Source organism: Vicugna pacos, chromosome 1 (assembly GCF_048564905.1).
Source record: "Vicugna pacos chromosome 1, VicPac4, whole genome shotgun sequence".
In the NCBI taxonomy this organism is placed as follows: domain Eukaryota; kingdom Metazoa; phylum Chordata; class Mammalia; order Artiodactyla; family Camelidae; genus Vicugna; species Vicugna pacos.
Genome location: NC_132987.1, coordinates 68,078,957 through 68,103,660, shown reverse-complemented (window position 1 = coordinate 68,103,660; position 24,704 = coordinate 68,078,957). Strand labels below are relative to the sequence as shown.

General features: G+C 39.8%; 1 protein-coding gene and 1 long non-coding RNA gene across 5 annotated transcripts in view; one reads left to right on the top strand and one right to left on the bottom strand.

Moving 5' to 3' along the window:
- The window catches only part of CFAP91 (cilia and flagella associated protein 91), a 72,604-nt gene extending 52,783 nt beyond the window's left edge, over window positions 1-19,821 (top strand). For 3 of the 4 annotated variants that reach the window (XM_006210348.4, XM_072964388.1, XM_072964403.1), the window contains exons 15-18: window positions 1,851-1,999; window positions 2,575-2,666; window positions 8,806-8,946; window positions 19,507-19,821. In XM_006210348.4, coding sequence (XP_006210410.1) covers window positions 1,851-1,999; window positions 2,575-2,666; window positions 8,806-8,945 — 381 coding nt within the window. In that variant the 3' untranslated portion in view covers window position 8,946; window positions 19,507-19,821. Of the gene's footprint in view, window positions 1-1,850; window positions 2,000-2,574; window positions 2,667-8,805; window positions 8,947-15,625; window positions 15,758-19,506 lie in introns of all 4 variants that reach the window. The other variant, XR_012074244.1, reaches the window with a different exon arrangement.
- Window positions 1-24,704, bottom strand: part of LOC140697323 (uncharacterized) — a 39,118-nt gene continuing 14,414 nt past the window's right edge. The window contains exons 2-3 of the long non-coding RNA XR_012074249.1: window positions 10,495-10,563; window positions 1-523 (exon numbers count right to left, since the gene is read on the bottom strand). This is a non-coding gene — a long non-coding RNA (uncharacterized lncRNA). The remainder of the gene's footprint in view (window positions 524-10,494; window positions 10,564-24,704) is intronic.

The window sequence follows — 24,704 nt, the reverse complement described above, 5'->3', positions numbered from 1 at the left end:
CCTCTTAAAGATAAATATACTTACACATAAATATACCAAAACACAGAAATGGATTAGTAAATTTTACTAATTTACTAATTTACATTAGTAAATTTCCAGAAAAATAACATATAGATATTGAGAAACATAGGTACGGAAAGTCAGACTCACATTTAAACACGTACACACTTTGCACGTCAGTACGTGAAGGCATATTCACAAATATAATCACATGTGCACAATATTAGCAAAGCCATGGAGCAACACACATAGACACACATGGAGCCACCCATGCATTCCCTTACTCACTCATGCACGTACAAGCTCAGGTGTGTCCAGAAACATACACACCTGTACAGATACGTGTAAACACAAGTTCATATATTGCTAGAAGCAGCTCACATTACACTTTCCACCTCTGAACTTTAAGACTCAGCTTCTCATTCCATATAGCTGTGACTAGTGTCCTGAATACGACCGTGGTCTCCATGGGAGCAGGCAGACAGTACATCCTCTCGTGCCTTCCACACGCCAGCATAGCCCTCTGTACGTAACAGACATTGAGAAAATACATTTGGGTTGGTTGGTTGATACGGTATCGAGCTGGTCATCGGGTCTCTCCCATAGGAAGGCATAGGGCTTCAAGGGTATGGTCTCGGTGTTTTACAAGTAAATATATGCTCAACAGTGCCACCTAGAGTCCTGCTGCAGTGCTAGTCAAGGAACAGGTGCTGAGTTGTTACCGAGTCCTAAGCATCATCTGAGACACGAAGAAATACTCAGATATTAAATAGAAAATGCCCTTCCTCCTAAAGGCTCAAAATCTGTTGAGACAGAATGCATACAAAACTAAGTGCGACACCCTTGATGCTTGTGAAACTTCCTGTGTATCTACCTGTAAAACAGGCAAAACTAAACTGCATTGTTTGTGGTCGCATAGTTAGGGAGCAAAACTCTAAAAATGGAAGTCTTTACCGTAAACTCATGAGAGTGGAAGGGGGCTGTGGTCAGGAAGAGCCCGCAGCCACCTTTGGGATCCTAGCAGTGGCCTGACCCTAATTCATTACACTGTACATGTATGCCCTCTGCATTTTTCTAAATGTCCATTCTATTTCACAATTTCAAGAATGCTTTAAAAAGAAGCAGTCCAGGGCTGAGATGATGGTTCGAAAAATTCATCAGAGACCCAGGATCCTTCCAGCTTTCTGTTTTTCTGTCACTGGGGCATGACCCTTATGGCAATTTAAGATGATGGGTATCCCTGTGTTTTGTCCCCATGAAGTGAGAAATGAAAAGAGAGGGGAAAAATAAGCTAGTTCTTTCCCTTTAAGAATCCTTCCTGAAAAGTGCACAGATCACTTCTGCATGTATTCCCTTGCCAGAGCTATGGTGCTAGGAAATGTGGTCTTTATTCTAGGCACCTGTTGGCTCAGCTAAAATCCAGAGGTTCTATTGTTTAAGAGGAATGAGAGGTGACATTGTGATACATGTCTGGATCTCTGCCACAGTTAGGTAGTTTGAGCAAGTCACACTGCTGGTAAGAACAAAGCCAGGATCCAAAGCGGGGCTATTGATGTAAGCCCATGATCCTTCTCTAGTATTGTATTGCCCACCCCAAACTGAGACTCATAATTCTAAAATGAAGCAGATGGGTGGGGGCTGCCCAGAGCCGGGTAAGTGGGTAGATTAGAAAAAGATTGACTATCTGTAGTAAAGAAAAGGGGTGGTCAGTGAGGGTACTGACCCATTTCATTAACTTAATGAAATAGATGTGCTAAAAAAAGTCAACCAATGTTTGCACATTTTTCTTGTCTTGTTTACAGTAGTAGCATTCCTATTCTCAGTCACTGGGGTATTTTTGGGTTTTACAGGTGATTAAAGTTCACCAAAGTACTGTAACTTCCTATCTGGAGGACATAATACTGAACACGGAAGAGCATACTGCAGAAGAACAGGCCAGGGCAGAAATAGAGAAGATGGCTCAGGAAATCAATGACATTGCTTATGAAATGGAAAGCCGGTGTGTACCAAGGGGACAGATGGGAGGGTGGACGCCCATCTGCTGTTACTCATGTGTATTTTTCAGGAACTTAAGATTTCACCACCAAGGAGATATAAATAAGTTACTCATGCATCAGTAGGCGTTGTTTTATTAGCGTAATTCTCCGGAAGCCCACAGACCTGTACCTTTGTACGGTAGGAACATTGGGAATAGAATTTTCAGCTTTCCCCTGCAATCTGGATCGCTTTGATGTTTCTTACTTTTAGAATATCACAAAGCCTGAGAGCCATGTAAGTATCTCCAACTTCACTTGGGCTTCACCCCAAGGTTTTTGGCTTCCCTGTGTAAATCATATCTCTAACACTCCCCTCCCAGCAGGCAGGGTAAATTAAAAGTGGGGTCAAATTTGAATTTTCCATGGAGTTAACCAAGCTCACCAGGAATGTGGTATTTCAGATCACTTAAGGAAAAGGGAGGAGTCGGATTTGAGCAGTGGAGTTCCTTACACAGGCAAGGAGGATTTAAGTACAAATCAGCAGCGCAAGTAAGGCAACAAAGGAAGCACTAGTTTAATTTGTTTTTTATTTTTTCAGTCGAACTCAGCTTCAGTCAGAGGAGATTGTTGCCGAGTTGGTTTATAGTTTCCTGATCCCAGAGGTGCAAAAGGACTTTGTCAAAGAAAAAGGTAAGCTGAAGTCAGTGCTTCACTTGATAATCTTTTTAAAGGTGTAAACTGTTTTCAATATTCCAGAGATTTAAACCTGAGCAGAGGTCTGGGGAAAATGCTGGAGGAGAATCACTGTTTTCTTATTTCAAAGCTTATCAAGTTCTCTTGACACTGATTCCAGAACATGATCATCATTAGTACTGATGGGTGCAGGACGTTTGACAGAGTAGCAAAATCCTTTAAGAGGCAGTCCCCGAGTTCTCAGAAGAGGTATATTTGGGGGTTTTTTTGTTGTTGTTGTGTTTCGTTTTATTGAAGTATAGTTGATTTACAATCCTGAGTTAGTTTCAAGTATACAGCAATGTACACATAAAACTCTTTTCCATTATAGGTTACTATAAGATACTGAGTATAATTCCCTGTGTTCTACAGTAAGTCCTTGTTGTTTATCTATTTTATATAGAGTGGTGTGGACCTGTTAATCCCATACTCCTAATTTATCCCTTCCCCTTCTTTTCCCCTTTGATAACCATAAGTTTATATTTTGTGATTTGATTTTTTTCAACGTAAAGCAAGCATAGAGAATATGCAGGGTTTTCCCACTGTTGCAGCCTTTTGGAGGCAGGGCACGTGCTAAGGCAGGTGTTGAAAAGCTGGGATGCCTGACGGTCCTCTGCGGCTCTGCCTGAGTCACAGTATCTTCTGTTCCTGCCAGGACTGATCTCAGTATAATCCTCACTTCCCATTTGCCAAAAGTGGCATGTTTTTAAAGATTGATGCTTTTAATCAATAGAGAAGGAGGGGGAAAAAAGTGTTTAAGAAAAGAATGTTTTTCTGGAGTTCTGTCAGACTACTGCTGACAGTCCTGATCCCAGCGGGAGGGGTGCAACGAGAAGATCAATATTTAAGCGAAATGAGAGCTCAGGGGCTTTTAGAGTTTGCAAGGGAGTTCTAGACAGGTTTAAGAGAAGTGTAATATTTCAGATCACCTAACCAGGGAGAAAGGAATGGTGGAGTTTAATGCATTGGAAGAGAACAAAGAAATGTCTTATTTTCCCATGACATGATTGTACTGTAATTTTAACTGTTAAACCAGCGACAAGCATTTAGTTTATTTCCAGTGTGTTTTCCTATAAACAGCAATGCATATACTGGCCATGCCTTTGAGAGTAAATTCCTAGCAGTACAATACTGGAAATAGGGTTTGAGTGTTTTTCATTTTGATGTACCACCAAATGGCCCCCACAAAAAAGATTATTCTAATTCATATGTATGATAATGCCTCTACCAAAAAAATTTAGTTTTCAGATTCTATAATATTTCTGTGTCACCTTATATTTTAAAAGGGATCTTGTTGATGCCCAGATCCTTAAGAAAATATGCAACTCCTTTCTTCTCTTCCTCAGTCCAAAGTGAGGTCAACCTGCTTCAGATCAATTCCACCTGGGGGAACTGAAGGAGAGGGGAAATCCTGTGTGTACTAGTTACTAGTTTGTGACCCTGCCCCCAGCTTCTCCTGGTCTGAGGGGGAGGTGCTGGGGGTGGGCGGGTGCTTGAGCGAAAGGAATCAGTGGGACTTGTCTGTGGGCAAGCAGGGCAAGTCCTCAGATAAAAAGCGCCACCTGGACAGGGAGCACACATTAGGGCCTTTTGTGTTATAGGTACTCTACCCCAATTAAGTAATACTAAATTCAGATTGTTTTGAGATGTCTCATTATTGATTTATTTATTTGGATGAATTTATTTTTTAATTTTATTGAGGTATAGTTGATTTATAATATATAAGTTTCAGTGTGTATCACAGGGATTAAAAATTTTTATAGATTATACTCCATTTAACATTTACTATAAAGTATTGGCTATATTCTCTGGGTTGTACAATCCATCCTTGTTGCTTATTTATTTTATACATGGTAGCTTGTACCTCTTAATCTCCTACCCTTATCTTGCCCCTTTCAGCTTCCCTTTCCCCACTGGTAACCACTAGTTTCCTGTGTCTGTGGATCTGTTTCTGTTTTGTTAAATTCATTTATTTCATTCTTTTGATTCCATTTATTTCATTCTTTTGATTTATTTTCATTCTTTTGATAACAGTGTTGTCTTTCTCTGACTTATTTCACTAACCACAATACCTTTAGGTTGATCCATGTTGTTGCAAATGGCAAGATTTTATTGTTTATGGCTGAGTAATATTCCTGTGTGTGTACACACACACACACACACATATATATATATATATCATCTTTATCCATTCATCTGTTGATGCACATATATATATATATATCATCTTTATCCATTCATCTGTTGATGCACACTAAGGTGATTTCCATGTCTTGGCTATTGTAAATAATTCAGCCATGAACATTGTGGTGCATGTATTTTTTCAAATTAGTATTTTTTTCTTCAGATATATATGCAGGAGTGGGATTTCTGGATCACGTGGTGGTTCTATTTTTAATTTTTTGAGGAACCTACATTTCCCTTAGTGGCTGCGCCAATTTATATTCTCCTCTGACAGTGCACAATAGGGTTCCCTTTTCAACACATTCTCGCCAACATCTGAATGAAAGCCTTGCGGGGTAGAGTATTCTCGGTTGTAGGTTTTTCCCTCTTATCACTTTAACCATGTCTTGACCACTCCCTTCTGGCCTGCAGAGTTCCTACTGAAAAGTCAGCTGACAGCCTTATGGGAGTTCCCCTGTACGTAACTTATTGCTTCTCCCTTGCTGCTTTTAATATTCTCTCTTCATCTTTAATTTTTGCCCTGCTAATTCCTCTTCAGGTTGATCCTGTTTGGGACCCTCCATGCTTCTTGGCTGTGGGTATTTGTTTCATTCCCCAAGTTAGGGACGTTCTCAGCTATTATGTTTTCAAATATGTTCTCTTCTCTTTCTGGGAGCCTGATAATGCAATGTGCTTGATGTTGTCCAAGAGGTCTCTTAAACTGTCTTCGTTCCTTTTTATTCCTTTTTCTTTTTTCTTTTAAAGCTTTAGTGATTTCCAGTGCTCTTTGTCTTCCAGCTCGCTGATCTGTTGCTCTGTATCACTTAATCTACTATTGATTCCTTCTAGTGTACATTTTATTAAGGTACTGTATTCTTCATCTCTGGTTCTTCTTTATATTTTCTAACCCTTTGTTAAAAGCTTCCAATCTCTCATTCTGTTCATCCATTCTTCTCCTGAGTTCTTTCGTCATCTTTATAATCACCACCTTCAGCTCTTTCTTGGGTAGATTGTCTTTCTCCACTTAGTTCTCCTGGGGTTTTAGTATTGTTCTTTCATTTTAAATGTATTCCTTTACCACCTCAATTCGCCTAATTTGCTGTCTTTATTTCTGTATACCTGGTAGGTTGGTTATGTTTCCCAGCCTTGGAGAAGTGGCCTTTTGTAGGAGATGTCTTATATGTCCAAGTAGCACACTCCCCTCTGGCACCAGGGCTCTGTGCTCTAGGGGTGCCCCTGATGTGGGTTGTGTGGGTCCTTCTATTGTGGTGGCTGACTACTGTGGGCAGTCTGGTAGGCATGGCTGGCCCCTGGTCTGGGTGGTTGCCAGCCCCTGCCCTGTGTGCAGGCCACTAGCCACTGGTTGGCAGGCTGGGTTGTGATGCTGCTGGATGCAGGAGTCCAGTGGGTGCTGTGACTAGTGCTGGCTCACTGGTGGGCAGAGCCAGGTTCTGGGGTGAGTGGTTGCAGGGCCAGGGTTCCCTGCCCTAGTGTCAGCTTGCTGGTGGATAGGGCCAGAGCCCAAAGGCCTGGGGCTGATGCTGGGTCATGACAAGGCAACGTGCAGGGCTGTGGTGGGTCCTTGGGCCAGTGTCCACCTGCCATTGGGTGGGGTTAGGGTCTAGGAGATAAGACTGGTGCCTGCCCACTGGTGGGTGAATCCAGATTCTGGGGTTGGTGCTGGTCTGCTGGTGGGCAAAGCTGGGTCCTGGGTCTCCGGCTGCAGGGCCAAGGTTCCCAGAGCTGATGTTTCAAACTGCTGGTAGGTGAGGTCTGGTGTATCCTACGCTTGTGATGACCCACTGCTGAGTCTGGGGAGGCTAGCTGAGAGGCCCAAGATGTCTCAGAGCTGGTGTTGGCCAACTGGTGGGTGGAGCTGGGGCCTAGCAGGTCTGGGGCTGGTGCCAGCCTACTGGGGGTTTAAGCCAGGTCCCAGGGTCTCTGCCTGCAGGGCCCTTGGGGTACCAGTTCTAGTGCCTGTGCCCTGGTGTGTGAGACCATGTCCTGGGATGGCTGTGGGCTCAGGGTGTCTTAAGGCAGCCTGCCCACTCGTGGGTGGGGCTGTGTCCTTGCCCAGCTAGTCACTTGTCCTGAAGGGTCCTAGTACAGTCCAGGCTGGCGGGTGTGGGCAGGGTGGGGCCCCAGGCTATTAAGCTAGAGGGAGGGCTCCACAGCAGCACCTGCCAGCACCAGTGCCCACGTGGTAGGACGAGTTCCCCCACACGGTTACTGCCCCCAGTGTCTGTGGCCCCAGGGTGAGCTCCAGTGGCCTTCTGCCTCTCCGGAGACTCTCCAAGATCAGCAAGTGGGTCTGACCCAGGCTCCTTCCAAATCACTGCTTCTGCCCTGGGGCCCAGATAGTGTAAGATCTTGTGCGCGCCCTTTAAGAGCAGAGTCTCCATTTCCCACAGGCCTCTGGGACTCCCAAAAGTAAGGCCTGCTGGCCTTCCAAGCCAAACATTCTGGGTGCTCTTCTTACTGGTGCAGGGCCCCGGGGCTGTGGAGCCTGACGTGGGCTCAGACTCCTCACTCCTTGGAAGAACCTCGGCAGTGGTAGTTCGTCTCCTGTCTGTCTGTAGGTCGCCTGCGGGGGTGTGGGTCTTGACTACGCATCTCCAGCCCTCCTGGCCACCTTCCTGCGGTTCCTTCATTACTTCTTTCATTGTAGAGGCCTTTTCTGGTAGGTTCTGCTCATTCTCATCAACAGTTTCTCTCTAAATAGTTGTAATTTTGGTATGCCCATGAGAGGAGGTGAGCACACAGTCTTCCTACTCCACCAGCTTCTCGTTTTCCTAAAAGCTGATGGATGGGAATGACCCTGAAGAGACCTGTGTATAGATGAAAATAGCATGCATTTCAACTTTGGTAGCTACTAAGTTCCAGACAACGTACCAGGCATTTTTAGAAGTACCTTATCTCACTCATATTTCAGTTAAGGAAATTAGAGTGCATAGAGGCATTATACAACTCACAGATTGTACCATGGTCTGTGTGGCTCCAAAGTCCCCATTCTTTCAACCATACTGCCATAAAGTGTTATAAGCTGCTATGATTCACCCTGTGTAAACTAGCTGAATAGCACAGAATCCACAGTACTTCTTACTGTCCTTTACTAGCTGTATGACTTTGGGCCAGTTACTTAATCTCTCTCTGCCTCTGTTTCCTCACCTGAAAATGGGGGCATCAATAGTACTCTTAGGGTTCTGGGGTGGTGCAAACGAATACTTATATGCCACCTGCTTAAACAGTGCCTGGCACAAAGTAAGAGCAAATGATAATCATCATCATCATGATTGCCTCTTTCCAAGGCTTAATGTACTAAGCCTTGATAATAAATATTTGTAGAATATGGAGCCAAGACCCATTTCTAAAGCTGTGAGCTCAGAAGCTCATCATCAGTCAGCAAGTACCCTCCATGTTAGGGACCAAGGCTCAAGAGAAGTGTGAGACAAGGTCTTTACCTTTAAGTCATTCATGATCTAGGTAAAAACAAAATGTGGCTCGCATGAAGTGCTTCATTGCTGAATGGGTTTTTCCAAACTCAAGAGTGGCAGTGGTAAATGTGGGCAGACCCAGCCGGAGGAGACTTCCTGGAGGAGCTGGGATGTGGGCTGGGCTTTGCTGAAGGGCAGGACGTGGAGTGCAGACATTCCAGGCAAGGGAGGCTGTGGAATGGAAGCAACCCTGGTGGGGAGGAGTAGGAGCAGACTGAACAGAGAGTGGGAACTGGGGGAGCAGCAACAGTAAGATTTGGGTTTAGGTACTTTAAGAATATGTCCTTCTAAAACAGAGAGCAGGTAATTTTTATTTAATCCAATCAGCCTCAAGCAAGAGAATATGTAGTTTGAAAAATGATCATTTCTGTCACTACTCTTGAAAACCTTTGGAAATGACTTTGTTTAGAGTGAAAAATTCTCCTGTCCCTTTGGCACAGTGAGGACCGCTCAGCGGAAGCACATCCTCGCAGCCCATGAGATCATTCACCAGCACACAGAAGCCATGCTTGAGAAGGATTTTGTTGAGCAACAGCAAGAATCAGACACTGAGCTACTTGAGGGAGCTCAAGACAGCTAAGGTGAGCTTGGTTTTTCATATGGAAGGAAGCAGAGAGGAGGACAGGCAGCATCACTCAGTTTTGTGCGGTGTGCTAACAATCATAATGTGAAGATGGCCCATTGTTTAACAAACTGGCATTTATGCTGGCACATTTCATCTATGTTATGGAATCGGCTGTTGAAATTGTTAGATAATAGAGTTGCTATTACAGCAATTGGACTCTTGTGACCAAAAAACAGGATTCTATTTTTTATAGGTTCTTTTAGCATTTGACTGTACTCCATCATAAATAAAGCTGCAAAGTGTGTCACTGTTATAAACAAAGCTTGTTCTTAGGGAAGTAGACAAGGTACCCCTAATTATAATTATAGAACAAGTCACAGCCTGTCCAGTTCTAGCCCTGATGCCTCTGCATTGTGCACCAAGGGTTAGTCTTAGGCTCAACCAAATATTCATACTCACAATACTAACATAGGCCATATTTCATATGATTTGAGTATCAGTCTACTCAGATAAAGACAGGAACCACAGCTCCCAGCAGGGCAGCACAGATGTTTCTCTTTCCTTGGGAGCTCTCACCATATCCACACAGAAGACCACATCACTATTGTCATTAGCCCCCAGGTTACAAAGCTCAGGTGCAAGGCAAAGAGATTCTTGGGTGGCTGCAGGAGCTGCCTTGGTTTCCATGGCCCAGGACCAGCATCTCTTGTAACAATTCCATAGGCATAGTTTCCAGGTTCCCCCCGATGGACATGCCCAGTTATAAGTCAGCACACTCAGGGAAAGCTCAAAGCTGCAGTTTCCCATTAGATAGTAATGGTGTATTTATAATTCCTCCCAATCAGATGCTAATTACCAACCAGGGGCCATTATTACCTTAAGTAGTGTTGCTTAGTAATGTAGTTGACACCACCTTATCAGATGATTGGAGAACAGAGCTCGAGAGTCCGTTGAAAGTAAAGTTCTCATGAGAAGGGGAAAGGGAGCGAACCGTTTGCCTATACCTTCTCCCTCTACCCGCTTATATTAGAGGCACACTGTCTATTTTGGCCTTGAGTATGTGCTGTCAGGTTAGGGAAGGCTTAAGGGAAATCCTGAACCTGGCGTTCGGAGGTTTGGGAGTTGGCAGCTCTGCCACTAAATGTATAATCTTGTGCAAGTCACTTCCCTTCACTTGAGGTGTGCCCATGCACATGTGACCAGGAGACGCTCTGCAGGGGAATCTGTTGGGACCTTAAGTCTCAGTCACAGAAGGTCATGGAAGGCAGGCTGCGATGAGGGGGCAACTAAGAAAGAAAGCAGAGAAAAAGCTGATAAAGAATTCTTAAATACCAAACGATGGCTGTAAATTACAGCAGAAAGTCTTCTGTTTTTAATTAATAATGAAGTGACCTCTGAAATCATTGAAGATATAAGCCATGTATTTACATGTAATGTTATATTAGTGTCTATATAATGTATATTCAAAGATCAAAGCATTTTGCCTATCTCATTGTGATAAAAATCAGCCTTAATGTTGGGGTAGTCATTTTTCTTACATGCAAATTTAATAAGATTAACTTACATAGTGTGACTTGAATACATCTGCATTTCCTTCTGAGTGTTACACCTGTTCTGTGACGTCTGTGGTGATCTGTGAAACCAAGCCATAGGAGTTTTTTTTAATGATTTTCTCTTTTATACTTAGGTTTTAATGAAATATATTTTACTTTCACTATTTAAAGCATATTGTAGTTATAAAATATAATTCAAAAAAAAAATCTAGTTTCCAGGCTAGCTACAGACACTTAGCAAGGAAGATTAACCAAAAAGTTAATAGAGTATCTTCTTCATACTTTGTTAAATGGCTGGAACATGATGCTTAGTTGCCCCGTAGTACATATTATTCCCTCTTCCTTCTCTCAGCGGAAAGGAGGAAAGGACAGATGTGAGATTATTTAATAATATTTAGGGAGAGGGGCAGTAGACATGGACTGCTGATTTAAAACATTTTTTAATAAGCTTGAAGACAATGGAGAGCTCATAAAACAGTGACGAGTTTCTGGGGAAACTCTAGGAAGAGGAAAATTCAGAGTTGGGTCTGGCATTTGGATGCACTTTTTTTTTCCTTAGGGAATATGCAAATGCTAGAAAATGTGGCTGAAAATCTGAGTAATGCTTTCACTAGCTTTGCAAAACTATAGAGACAAAAAGTGGAGTCACAAGGTTGAAGCCCTGGTAAACCTCTGGGCTGGGATTCCATAAGGCTGTGCCCTAGTAGAAAGGGTTCACTGGAAGTAAACCAGCCCTCGAATAGACTACAGTTGAGCTTTTAATCATCTGAGTGATCCAAAAAAAAAAACCCTCAGTCCTACAAATTGAATTAAAAAGATCCTTGATTCCTATTGCCTCAAGGAAATTGTCAGAAACAAACTTAAATTCTCTTCAGAGAAAGTTGGCATTATCCTAGATCTGTTTATTTTTGCAAACAATTTTTCATGTACAATTTCCAGAACACAAGTATATCCAGCTGCATGAGGAGACACACAGCTTGAACAAGTAGCAGCAGAAAGTACAGATAATAGAAACAGACCTAAAAATATTGGAAGGGTGAGACAGATTTTAAAAGAACTATGCTTACTGCTTTGAACTTCTAGTCTCCAGAATTGTGAGAAAATTAATTTTTGTTGTTTAAACCACCCAGTCTCTGGTATTTTGTCATGGCAACCTGATCTAAGATAGATTTTGGTACTAGGAGTAAAGTGCTGCTGTAACAAATACCTGAATGTGTGGGAACTAGATAATGAGTAGAGTTGGGAGAGTTTTGAGGTGCAGGCTAGAAATATGGATGTTAAGGGCATTTCTGGTGAGGTCTTGGGTAGAAATGTGGAACGTGTTATTGGAAACTGGAAATTTGAACTTTGTTCTAGTGTTCTAGATAGAACTTCTGAGTGATGGAATTGGATACTTAGCTGGGAAGATATCTAAAGTAAAGTCTTGTTTCCTCCTGACTGCTTGTAGTAAAATAGGAAAAGAAAGATGAAGAAGAAACTGTTAAGCAAAAAGGAACAAGTACTTAAAGATTTGGAAAATTCTCAGCCTATCCATATTTCAAGAAATGAGAAAGTACATTCTGAAAAGGAACACTGAGGGTGTGGCTGAAACAGCTATTTGATAAAGAGCTTATGGAATTATAAGAGTAGGAGCTCTGCCAGTTTGAAATGAAGGGATGGAGACAAGATGACATGAAGGAAGACTGTCAGACTTACTGGATTTGACAGGGTGAGATGATAGTTCTATTCTGCTGCAAATGTGCACAGTTCTTCAAAATAATCCTGAAAGCAGTTCAGAGCTCATCAGCCACTGCCTCAGTTTCAACAGGTCAGATGGCCTCTGCCCAGAACTTTAAGGATGGGACCATCTGCAGTGACCAGATCCCTACCTAAGAAGTGGGGATGGGGGACGGCAGAGCAGAAAGGTAGGGGCCACCCCCAGAGCAATGGGAGCTATGCTGCCATCCCAGTGGACCTGGAAGGAGACACTGAGCCAAGGAGGATTAATCTTGAGCTTTAAGACCCAACAGAACTTGTCTAGCTAGGCTTTAGACTTGCTTGGGACCTGGTACTCCTTTCTTCCTTCTGATTCCCCCTTTCTGTAATGGGAATATCTATCCTAGACCTGCCCCCACCACTGTATTTTGGAAGCACATGGTACATCTGGTTCACCGCTGGAGAGGAATGTAGCCTCAGGATGAACCATACCTTGAGTCTCACCCACATCTGGTTTAGATGACTTGTAGATGAGAATTTGGACCTCAGACTTTAGAGTTGGTGTTTGAATGAGTTAAGACTTTTGAGAATGAATGTATTCTGTATGTGAGAAGGACATGAATTTGGAGAGGCTGGGGTGGAATCCATTTAGTTATGTCCACCCAAAATTCATGTCAAAGCCGTAGCCTCCAATATGATGGCTTTTGGAGATGAAGATAATAAGGATTAGATGAGATCATGAGGGTGGGTCCCTTATGATGGGAATAGTGCTCTTATAGAAGAGACATCAGAGAGCTTGCTTTCTCTCTGCTTCTTGCCTTGTGAGGACATAGCAAGAAGACAGCCATCTACAAGCCAGGAAGAGAGTCCTCCCCAGAAGCTGGCCATGCTGACATTTTGACCTTGGACTTCTGGGCTCCTGAACTGTGGGAAAATAAATTTCTAATAGCCCAAACAATTTGAGACTCAAGGACAACAAAGCTGGAGGTATCACATTCCCTGATTTCAAACTATATTACAAAGCTACAGTAATCAAAACAGCATGGTACTGGCACAAAAACAGATACATAGATCAGTGGAACAGAACAGAGAGCCTAGTAATGAACCCACACTTAAATGGTCACTCTATGACAAGGGAGGCAAGAGTATACAATGGAAAAAAGACATTTTCAATAAATGGTGTTGGGAAAACTATACAGCTACATGTAAAAGAATCAAACTGGACTACTTTCTCACACCATGCACAAAAATAAATTCAAAGTGAATTAAAGACTTAAATGTAAGAACTGAAACCATAAAAATTCTAAAAGAAAACACAGACAGGATGCCCTTTGACATTGGCCTTAGTAATACTTTTTTTTTAGATATGTCTCCTCAGGCAAGGGAAGCAAAAACAAAATAACCAAATGGGACTACAAACTAAAAAGCTTTCACACAGTGAAGAAAACTATCAACCAAATGAAAATGCAGCCTACTGAATGGGGGGAGACATTTGAAAATGATATATCTGATAAGGAGTTAAATTTCCAAAATATACAAAGAACTCATAACTCAACATCAACATCAAAAAAACAAGCAACACAATTAAAATTGGGCAGAAGACCTGAAGAGACATTTTTCCAAAGAAGACATATGGATGGCCAACAAGCATAGAAAAAGATGGCCAACAGGCACAGGGAAAGATGCTCAACATCACCAATCATCAGGGGACTGCAAATCAAAACCGCAATGAGATTTCACTTCACACCTCTCAGAATGGCTGTTATCAAACAGACCACAAATAACAAATGTTTGCAAGGATGTAGAAAAAGGGGAACCCTCATGCATTGTGGGTGGGAATGTAAATTGGTGCAGCCACAATGGAAAACAGTATAGAGATTCCTCAAGAAATTAAAAATAGAACTACCATATATTCCAGCAATTCCCCTCCTGGGTATTTGAAGAAAATGAAAATACTAGTTAGAAAAGATATATGCCTCCCTATGTTCACAGCAGCATAATTTACAATAGCTAAGATATGGAAGCAACCTAGGTACCCATCAGTAGATGAATGGATAAAGAACATATGGCATGTATATACACAATAGAATATTATTCAGCCATTAAAAGGAATGAAATCTTGCCATTTGTGGTAATATGGAAATATGGATGGATCTAGAGAGTGTTATGTTAATTGAAATAAGTCAGACAGAAAGACAGATTCTGTATGATTTCACTTATATGGAATCTAAAACAGAAAAAAAAAACCCAAAACATAAAAAAGCATAACAATATAGAAACAGAATCATAGATACAGAGAACAGGTGGTTGCCAGATTGGGGGTGGGGGAGCGAGAAATAGGTGAGGGAGATTAAGAGGTACAAACTTCCAATTGTAAAGTAAGTGAGTCACAGATATGGAAGGTACAGTTTGGGGAATATAGCCAATAATTATATAATATCTTCGCATGGTGACATCATAATTAGACTTATTATGGTGATCATTTTGAGAAGTATAGAAAAATCGAATCACTGTGTTGTATAACAAATTAACACAGTGTTGTGGGTCAATTATACTTCAAAAGCAAACAAACTCATTAAAAAAAAGATAAGATTTGTGGTTACCAGAGATGGGAGGGGAGTAGAGGAGATTGGATGAAGGCAGTCAAAAAGGTACTAACTTCCAGTTATAAGATATAAAGTACTGGGGATATAATGTACAACATATAAATATAATCAACATTGCTGTATGTTATATAGGAAAGTTGTTAAGAGTAAATCTTGAGTTCTCATTTAAAAAAATAAATATATATATATATTTCTGTTGTTTAAGCTAACCAGTCTAAAGTAGTCTGTTGTGGCATCCTGAGCTGGCTAAGGTACATTTTATGTTCAAAGAGATGAAAGTCAACACTGAAATTTTTCAGAGAACTAGAAATGATAAAAAGTGATATAGCAGATCTGAAGAAAATAGAAATTCTAGAATTTATAAACACAGTAGTCAGTATGAGAAACTCAGTGCATGGATTTAAGAGCAGGATATACACAGCTGACGAGAACACTAATGCCTTAGAAGAGCAGAAGAATTTGTCTCAAATCAAGGAGACCAAGAGTTGGAAACTACAGAAGAGAAAGAAGGACAGATGAATCCTTAGGAAGGGACAAGAGGATGTGGGCATGGACTATTGATTCAACAAATATGACTTCTAAGGGAAAAAATGTGTTGGGAAATCATAGAAAATGTGAACTTTCTAAAACCGATGAAAGGGATCAACATTTAAGAAGGCTTCTTAACCCCAAGCAGAAAAAATTAAAAGAAACCTATACCTAGACACATTTTAATATGAATGTAAGTCAGAAAGGGCATAAATGGATTAAATTGCCCTAAAGCACTGGCATTGTCTAGGAGGAAGATGCAAGTATCATTTAATATTATGATTGATGACTCAAACATTCTGTATCCTCTCAGGTAACTCCTAAAGGATAGTGAAAAAGATGTATGACATGGGAAGTAAGAGAAGAAAATGGAATAAATAAAAAACACTCAAAAAGAGGACAGAGAAAAAGGAAACAGAACCAATAGAAAACACTGAATAAAATGGTAGGTGTTTATCACTGATTCATCATTAATTACATTAAATGTAAGGAGACTCAATGCTCAAAGTCAAGTCAGAACTTGTCAGACTGAATAAAAAGTAATTCAACTGTGTGCCATTTTGTAAGAGACATATATAAAATCTAATGGTTACAAGTTAAATGAGAGTAAAATATACCATCAAAACACCATCTACGGGAAAGCTGCTGTAACTATATTACTATCAAAGAAGACTCTTAGCCAGAAAGCACTGCTAGAGAAAAAGAGGGACATTTCATAAAGATAAAGGTTTCATTCATTGGGAAGGTATAATGAGTCACAATTTGAATATACCTAATAACATGTCTTCAACCTGTAGGAAACAAAGTTTAATAGCAAGGAGAAGTAGAAAAAGCCATAATGACGGTAGGAAATTTTAATCTCTATCAGGAATTGATATAGCAAGTAGAGGGAAAAAAACAATAAACAAATGGAAGATTTGAGATACATAGTTAAGGAACTTGACCTATTGGACATTTATAGACTGTTACACCCAGCAACTCCAGAATGCATATTACCTTCAAGCACACACAAAACATTTGCAAAAACTGACTGTATACTGTGTCATAAAGCAAGTGTCAACCATTTCAAAGAACTGAAGTCATGGCAAAGTGATAACGATGCAATGAAACTTAGAAATCAATGACAAGATAATTCTAATATGTTTGGAAATTAAGAAATATAGGTATAAATACTCTGTTCATCAGAGAAAGTATCAGAATAGAAACTAGGAAGTATTTTGAACTGAAAAATGACAAAAATGCTACTTACATATCCAACTTGTGGAATGCAGCTGATGTGGTGCTTAGATGGACAGTTGGAGGCTTAAAAGCATTTATTAAAAGAGGAAAGGTAAAAATAAGACTAAGAATCCTTTTCCAGAAATTAGAAAAATAATGTCAAATTAGTTGCAAAAAAAGTAAAAGGAAATAAAAGTAACCGAAATTAATAAAACAGAAAATAGACATGTCTTTTGATTCTAGGTAGGATATAGTGGGTAGCTGCAAGACTAGAGAAAATAATGGATAGACTGTAAATGTCATTTTTCAAAGACAGTGAAGAGTTGTGGAAAGGCAGGGGACTAGATGAGCTAAAATGGTAGAGAGGAAAAAGTCCCTCCTAAGTGATCTGAGATCACTGGCCATTTTCTTCCCCTGGGGCACTGGGCACACATGGGCCTAAGACTTTGCTAGGGGAAACAGAAACCAGAAAGGCTTTTGAAAGTCTGAGTGGGCTAGCATGATGGATTGCAACCTGGAAGAGCCCCAAAGGCCAAATTTACCCAGAGTGTCAGCTTTAGGTTTTCAGTAGATAAACCCTTTATTAATGGAAAACTGTTTGAATCTATCATGTGTCATTTAACCAGCTGTGTCAGTGTTATCTTCACTCAGTCTCATAGATTTAACCATCATTAATTCATCATTCCCTGAATTTTTTTGTCAGAAGTAGCGGAATATCCTGACTTGCCCTACCACATTGGTGTCCAGTGACTCAGCAATGGTCATATTTTAGTGCGATTTTTTTGAGTTCAGAACAAGAGTGAGATTTTTTCTAAGTAAGAAAACTACCCTTAACCACTATTACGGAATACTGAATGACTTTGGAAATTAGCTTTTGCTGGAGACTTGGTAATATTTTGCAATGAAAACAACCTGAAATTACAAGGCGAAACAGAGCTTATATGCAGAACTTACACTGTGGTAAAGTCATTTCTGTGGCAGCTAACACTGAATCACAAGTAATGGTAAGCTGCTTTATGTGCTTCCTGTGCTGCCAAAGCTAGAAAAGCAGGGTCTCCATTCGCAGGCGTATTTGCAGTGAACGTATTTTCTGAGCTTAAACTACACTTCCAGGAGCATGTTTTGGACCTTGAAATAAGTGCATAGGAGATTCCCATATTTCAAAATCGTTTCCCTGTGCGATGGCGGCATGTCCACACAACCTTTAATTGGAACAGATTCGTCTGTGTTGTAATGACATGCTAACAGGCAAATAACAAGAGAAGAATCCAATGGAATTCTATAACTGCCTTCCAAGCGATAAATAGGCACAATTAAAAACATGCTTATGGACTGAGATCAGTATTGGCAGCACCTATCTGTGATTTTTTTTTAATTGAGGTATAGTTGATTTACAATACTGTATTAGTTTCAAGTACACAGCAAAGTGATTCAGATATATATATGTATATATATACACATATACATATGTTCTTTTTTATTCTTTTCCATTATAGGCTACTACAAGATATTGAATATAGTTCCCTGTGCTATATAGTAGGTCCTTGTTGATTATCTATTTTATTGATGGTAGTGTGTGTCTGTTAATCCCAACCTCCTAATTTATCCCTTCCTGCCTGCCTTTTTAGTAACCATAAGTTTGTTTTCTATGTCGGTGAGTCTGTTCCTGTTTTGTAAATAAGTTCACTTGCACTATTTTTTAGATTCCACATACTACGTAAGTGATATATAATATTTGTCTCAAAGACATTTTCAAAACTGAGATGAGGGAGTCTCATTACACATCACCATTAATAAACATTTGTGATCAATTTGAATTATTTGAGCCCCAATTAAGCAAAATGTTATTTCCTAAGTAAGAGATCCATTCTTCTCTTTAGTAGATCTGTATTACAAAAAAAAACCTCTATCAGTTATTATTACTATCTTTTGAATTTTATCAATAAAAATTGTGAAAATTTGTTTTCTTTCTTGTTATTTGAGTACCTGCATATTATCTTCAATTTTGTCTTTTGGCCCAAAAGGCCTAAAATCTTTACTATGAGGCCCTTTGCAGAAAAAGTTTAATTCCTACTCTACAGCAGATAAAAAGAGTGAAGGAGGACTAAATAGAGAAGCATGGATGAATCTCACAAATATAATAAGGATTGAAAGAAGCCAAGTCCAAAAATAAATCTATAGTTTAAGTCTATTTACATAAAGTTCAAAACCCAGCTCTAAACTATAGTGTTGAGGAATGCACACTTAGGTGGTAAAGATACAAAGAAAAGCAAGGAAGTGATCACTATTAAAAAAAAAAAGTAAAGATCAGAATAGTGATTACTTTTAGAGGGTAGGGAGGGGGTCTTTATTGCAACAGAGTTAAATGGGGACTTACGGTATTTCTTAACCTGGGTGGTATTTACACAGGTGAGTGCTTCACATTAATTCATTAAGCTGCACACTGATTTTCTCCGCTTTTCTACATGTGTCATATTCTGTAGTTAAAAGTTAGAAATATCTATGCATATATACAAACATGTATGTACATGCATTATGCTTGCAGTATACACAGACTATTCCTGGAAAGATCAAAAAGAACTTGGTAAGTAGTTGGTGCCAGGCATGGAAACTGAGGACTGGCAGTCAGACTGAAGGGAAAGAGAGTTAGTTTTCTCATGTTTATATCATTTTTGTAGTTTGAATTTTTTTGACAATGTATGCATATTAGGTTTTCAGCTATAACCCAGTTAATGTAAATGTAAAGCTTTTTTTTTTTTTTTAAGTGCTAGAATTTGGAAACTGAGACCCTGTGAGTTAGGAAACATTTGGATCATGGAACTCGTAAGTGGCAGAGCTCAGCTGTGTCTGGGGCTGTCTGACTTCAAAACCAGGGTTCTGTGTAATTGTATCATGGTAATTTTAGGAACATATTGATATGATAATGACTGTTTCTAGAAAGATGACATAATCATAAACATGTGTTTTTTTTTTTAGAAATGATGATCTTTTTAAAAAAAGGCTGTCCGACTCATCAGAAAGCATTCCAGTAGTCTGTGCTTCTCCCAAGATGTGCTGCTCTTATGGGCGTGTCGGTGTATGATTCATGAGGAAAGAGATTTGTTTTCCTTAAATTCTCAATAACTTACAGTGGTTTTCAGTAATAATAATCAAATGAGGAGCTTTATTCTCTCTGGTGTTTCCTAGATGCTCTACTTCAAGAGAAAGTTTTCTCATGTCTTGTTTCAGCATTTTGTTGACTATGGAGATGTGTCAGCTTGTTGAATCAAATAAAAATATTACTGAATATTCCGTAAATGGTTTTGGTTTGCTATGCATGGTGCAGTGGCATCATCTGTTAAGGTTGAACATATACATCCCCATGACCCAGCATTTCATCTCCCAGTGTTTCATTCTCCCACCAAGAGGCATGACAGGAATGCTCTAGCCGTACTAGTCATGCTGCCCCTGAACTGGAAACCCAAATGTCCATCACACAGGAAAAGGAAAAAAGCCTGGTATATCCATACAGTGGCACATCAAGTCACCACTGAGCTTGAGATCTGAGAAGTATATTCATGCAACACTCAGGGAGAGGGTGCTGCCGGAGAGCCATCTGCCCATCCTGTGTGCTGACAAGCGTCAGGGTTGAACGGATCCCTCCTCATCGAAAGATAGATAAGTAAATAGGAAAAACAATAAATAAGCAAAACCATCAACAACACATCAACATGGGACCCACGTAAAGAACTTACAAAACACAATGGAGGTTATCCTGAAAACAGAATAAAAGCCTAGCTTAGAAAATATCTTACTTTAGGAGATGATAAAAGGTTCGGAAACTATCTGCTTGGTGTTTGGTGTTCTTCATAGGAAGCAAAAAGAAATGGCCTCTTAGGAAACTGAAGCAGGGCATAGTGAGAACAGACAGAGGCCGAAAACCAGACAGGCGCATGCTGAAAAGAAAAGGAAGCTGACTGAGATTTTTTTAAAATATAATGGCATCCATTTGGATGCAGTTAAAAGAACAGAAACATGATAGCAGAGGGTGTAATTGGTGTGTAGCTGACAAATCTGTTAAGTCATCCAGGATGGGATGGGAAGAAAAGGCCAAAGAGATGAAAATGACGGAAGTTAGCCCTGGGTGGCCGATCCTACAAGCAATAGGAATTCTTAAAGAAGAAACCAAAACAAATAGAAACAATAATCCGTTATAATAAAAGATTTTCTGAGCTCAAAGAATATCTGACCATATAAACTTGAAAGGGTTCACCTTACTCTAGGAAAATGAGGATTGGGACAATTTTTTTTTCCTTGAGAATCACTGATAAACAGAAAAGTATGGCACAATTAAAGGGCAATTGAATTTTATTTTGTTCCTTTAAAAATGCTAACCTGAACTAGGTTAAGGTTATATTATTCACTTGTGAAATGAAAAATCAGGAACACAAAATGAGAAGACCTGAATTCGGGCTGATGAGATAGCAGGTGGGAGGAAGAATGCTATACAGCAGGGAACAGGAGCCAAAGTAAAGAGCCAAGTAGTAATAATTTTGGACTCTGTAGGGAAGATGGTCTCTGTTGCAGCTACTCAACTCTGCCAGTTTAAGGTAAAAGCAGCAATGGACAACACATGAATGAATGAACCTGGCTGTGTTCCAATAAAACTTTATTTACAAAAACTGGTAGCAAGACAGATTTGGCCCATGGGCCATAGTTTTATATATATATATATGGCACCCCTACTGTATAGCAATAAGCTCACATTAAAATCAATACCTACTTTGAAAAGGGATTTAAAGCAGCTTCTAATAAAGAATATACAATGAAACTTACAATAGAATATTTTCTAAAAAAATCTTTATCCCAGTGTCTTCTAAAACTAAGTTTTGTGTTTAGACAAAAAGGAAAGTATAAGGTATTACAAAGTTCTCATTAGGTAATTGAAGTTTGCCAAGAAAGGAAAACTTCTTCCTGATACTGGCAGCCCTCCACTTATAATGGCTTAAGTTAAAACACCCTGACTTTAATAAATTGTGCTCTTGGAAATAAAACACCCTGAGTGATGAGCAAAACTCATATTTAAAGCCATGTGATCATGGTAGCTGACACCATATAGTGTTTTGGAGCTACATGATTACAGTCAAGAGCAATAAACAATCACAACAAACTGATTTCTGAGGTAGGAAACTTTTTGCATGGATGCATTAGATTTAGTGAAGCCTTGTGCTGAAAAGCATTTTCTTTTCAAAATGCTTAAGGATAGGCAAGGTAAAATCCAAGGAAGAAGTCTGTAGTGTGAGTAAAGGATCTCTTTGGGATGAGAAACTTTTGGCACAATATTGTTGAAGATTCCAAATTCCTGAAGCACAGAGCCCCCAGACAAATTAAAGTCTCAGTAACTGTGAGGTCAGGGGGCACTCGCACTACTAACACTCGTCCCCTCAATTCCAGGTCACAGTACCCGCTTGCGAGTAGAGTTCATCTACTAGGACTTGGAGTACTTTCATGCAAGTGGCACGGAGACTCACAGACCCAGTTCCTAGTGAAATAGAGGTTACCAGTGAGCACATGAGTGACAGAATAGCCTCCAAGACTCTTTACCACTCATGGAACAAAAACCAACCTAGCACCGTGGCGGTGGAGTAGCATGGAGGTTAAGAGAGGAGGCTCTGGAGCCAGATGGTCTGGATTGAAATCCCAGTCCAGTGACAGTGTGTCCTCAGACAAGTTACTTAACCTCACTAAGCCTGAGCTTCCTTGTGTTTAAAATGGTATAACCACAGAACGTACATCATGGGGTTGGTATGAAGATGTAATGAATTACTTTATGTAAAAAGGTCCTGGCATATGGGAAGCACCCAATAAATGCCAATTAGCTATTTTTACTATGGGATAGAAGCAAAAAGTATATGGGTGAAGTATGTTTCCTGCTCTTAAGGCAAAGTAAGTATACCTACTGCTACATGGAAAGTGGCCCAGTGTATTTCAGTCTCTAACCAATCAGATGAATTTCTCCATCTCACTTGGGGAAGAGAATATGGATGCGCTGTCACAAGTGGGAAGGGAGAGGAATGAGTGCCCTATGTTCTGTAGAGTCTTGAAGTGTTGACAGTAAGGGCTCCTTGGCTACCAGACATCAGAGACGTTAGAAGGAAGCTGTAAGCATCGTGAAGAATTTCCTGGACAACTTAACTAAAATCATTGACAAAGGACCTTTTATTATAGGTGTCAAATGTTAAGAAAACTGGAAGCAGGGACTACAGTGGTTCTCAACCATGGCTGCATGTTAAAATTATCTGAATACTTTTAAAAACCGGTTCTTAGACCTCTTTCCAGGCAAATTAAAATAGAGTTTTAGAAGAGGAGCCAGACAAAGTTATTTTTAAAAAGCTTCCCAAGTGATCTAATGTGCATTCAAGGTCTAGAGTTATAGAACCATCTCCCAAGGAAACTGGCCCTCCCCAAGCATTAACCATTCAGAAAGATTTGCCATGGAAGACGTGTCTTCAGTAGAGGTTATAATGATATTTTATTTCTAACCCCTCAAGTGTTCCAGAGGAAAAAAACTGTGGGAGGAAATACTGACACTGGGCACAATCATAACACTCATGCTTCCTCGGCCACAGCACATATCACTTGATTCTAACTGCCTGTGTCATCATCTCACCAACTGGCCTCTTAGGTCTGAGAGGAGGGCAGGAGCTGTGCCTCCTGAATTTATTTGTTTATATTCCTGGTGCCTGGTCTCTCTAGCACATGGTAATTTCTCAGTAAGTGTTGAATTGAATTCCAGGTACCTGATGTTTGCAGAAGCAAACATGTGGTTTCGGAAAACACTTATAATATCTTGATATTTTATGGTATAAAATGAGTTTTTAAGACATAATTCTAATTTATAATATTAATTTCTAGTAAATAAAGGTTTAAGGTTTTATGATTCAAATCTTACCAAGGAACTGGGTAAATAATAAAGGGAAGAGGAGCCTTCTGTACTATATCCTGAAAGGAAATTATCCCATTTATCCTTGCACAAACAACATTCAACAACTTAAGAAACTTCCAACAGAGGATTTGGAGAAGATGCAAAAATGTTCTCCTCACTGTTTGTTTTAAATAAAGTTTAAAGACATTGTATTAAAATGTAATTATAGTCAGTTTCTAATTATGACAGAAATAAGAGGTCAGCAATCCTCCTTACTAAAAAAAGTATATTACTGGGGAAAAAATTGTCAAAAACACCCATTTTAAGGCAATAGAAATCTACCCGAGATAGATAATAAATTGAAAACCTGCTGGAGATTCAGGTAAGAAGAGTAGACATCTGCTATCACCCACGGCCCCTACCTAGCTCAATCAGCAAGAACGGTAGTCTTCTAACCCAGCAGCTTTGCTGTCAGACTGGGAAGACTGGCTTTAGAGTGGTCAGTTGGGGAGAAATCTTGTGACTTTACATGCCAAAATTAGTAAACTTGGTTAGAAGTGAACAGGGAAAAACTATAGCTTTGTTAGCCCAAAGACACTCTTATTCATTGGGATGAGCAGCAGAGCAACCAGAAATTTAATGGGGGAGACCCTGGAAGGGTTAAGGCAAGCTCTTCATGCATCCCTTGATGACTGGGAATACCAAAAATTAACCTAGACTAGGGAAAGAGTGGAGAAACAGAAGACCACAATACAGATGGGAGAAACAAAACAGATAGCAAAATAGTACACCTAAACTCAACTGTAACATGCATTAAATATAAGTGGATTAGGCACCCCAAATAAAAAGGCACAGATTGTCAAAATGGATTTTTTTAAAATGCAAAGCCCAAGTATGTGATATTTGTAAGATAACCTTTAAATATAAAAAGGGAAATAAAGTAAACAAATGGAAGAAGTATACCAGAAAAATACTTAACGTAAGGAAACCAGAGTGGCTCTATTACTATAGCTGGCAAAGAAAACTTCAAAGCAAGGAGTATTACCAGAGATAAAAAATGATGTTTTATAATGATAAAAGGATCAATTTACCAGGAAAACTGAACAATCTGAATTATTTATGCTTCTAATAAATGAGCTTCAAAATTTATGAAGCAAAGCTGTCGTAAGCAAAGAAAGAAACAATTCTAAATCATAGTTGGAGATTTAACAACTTCCTCTCAATCCTCCATAGAACAATTAAACAAGGAATCAGTAAAATTTGCAAGATT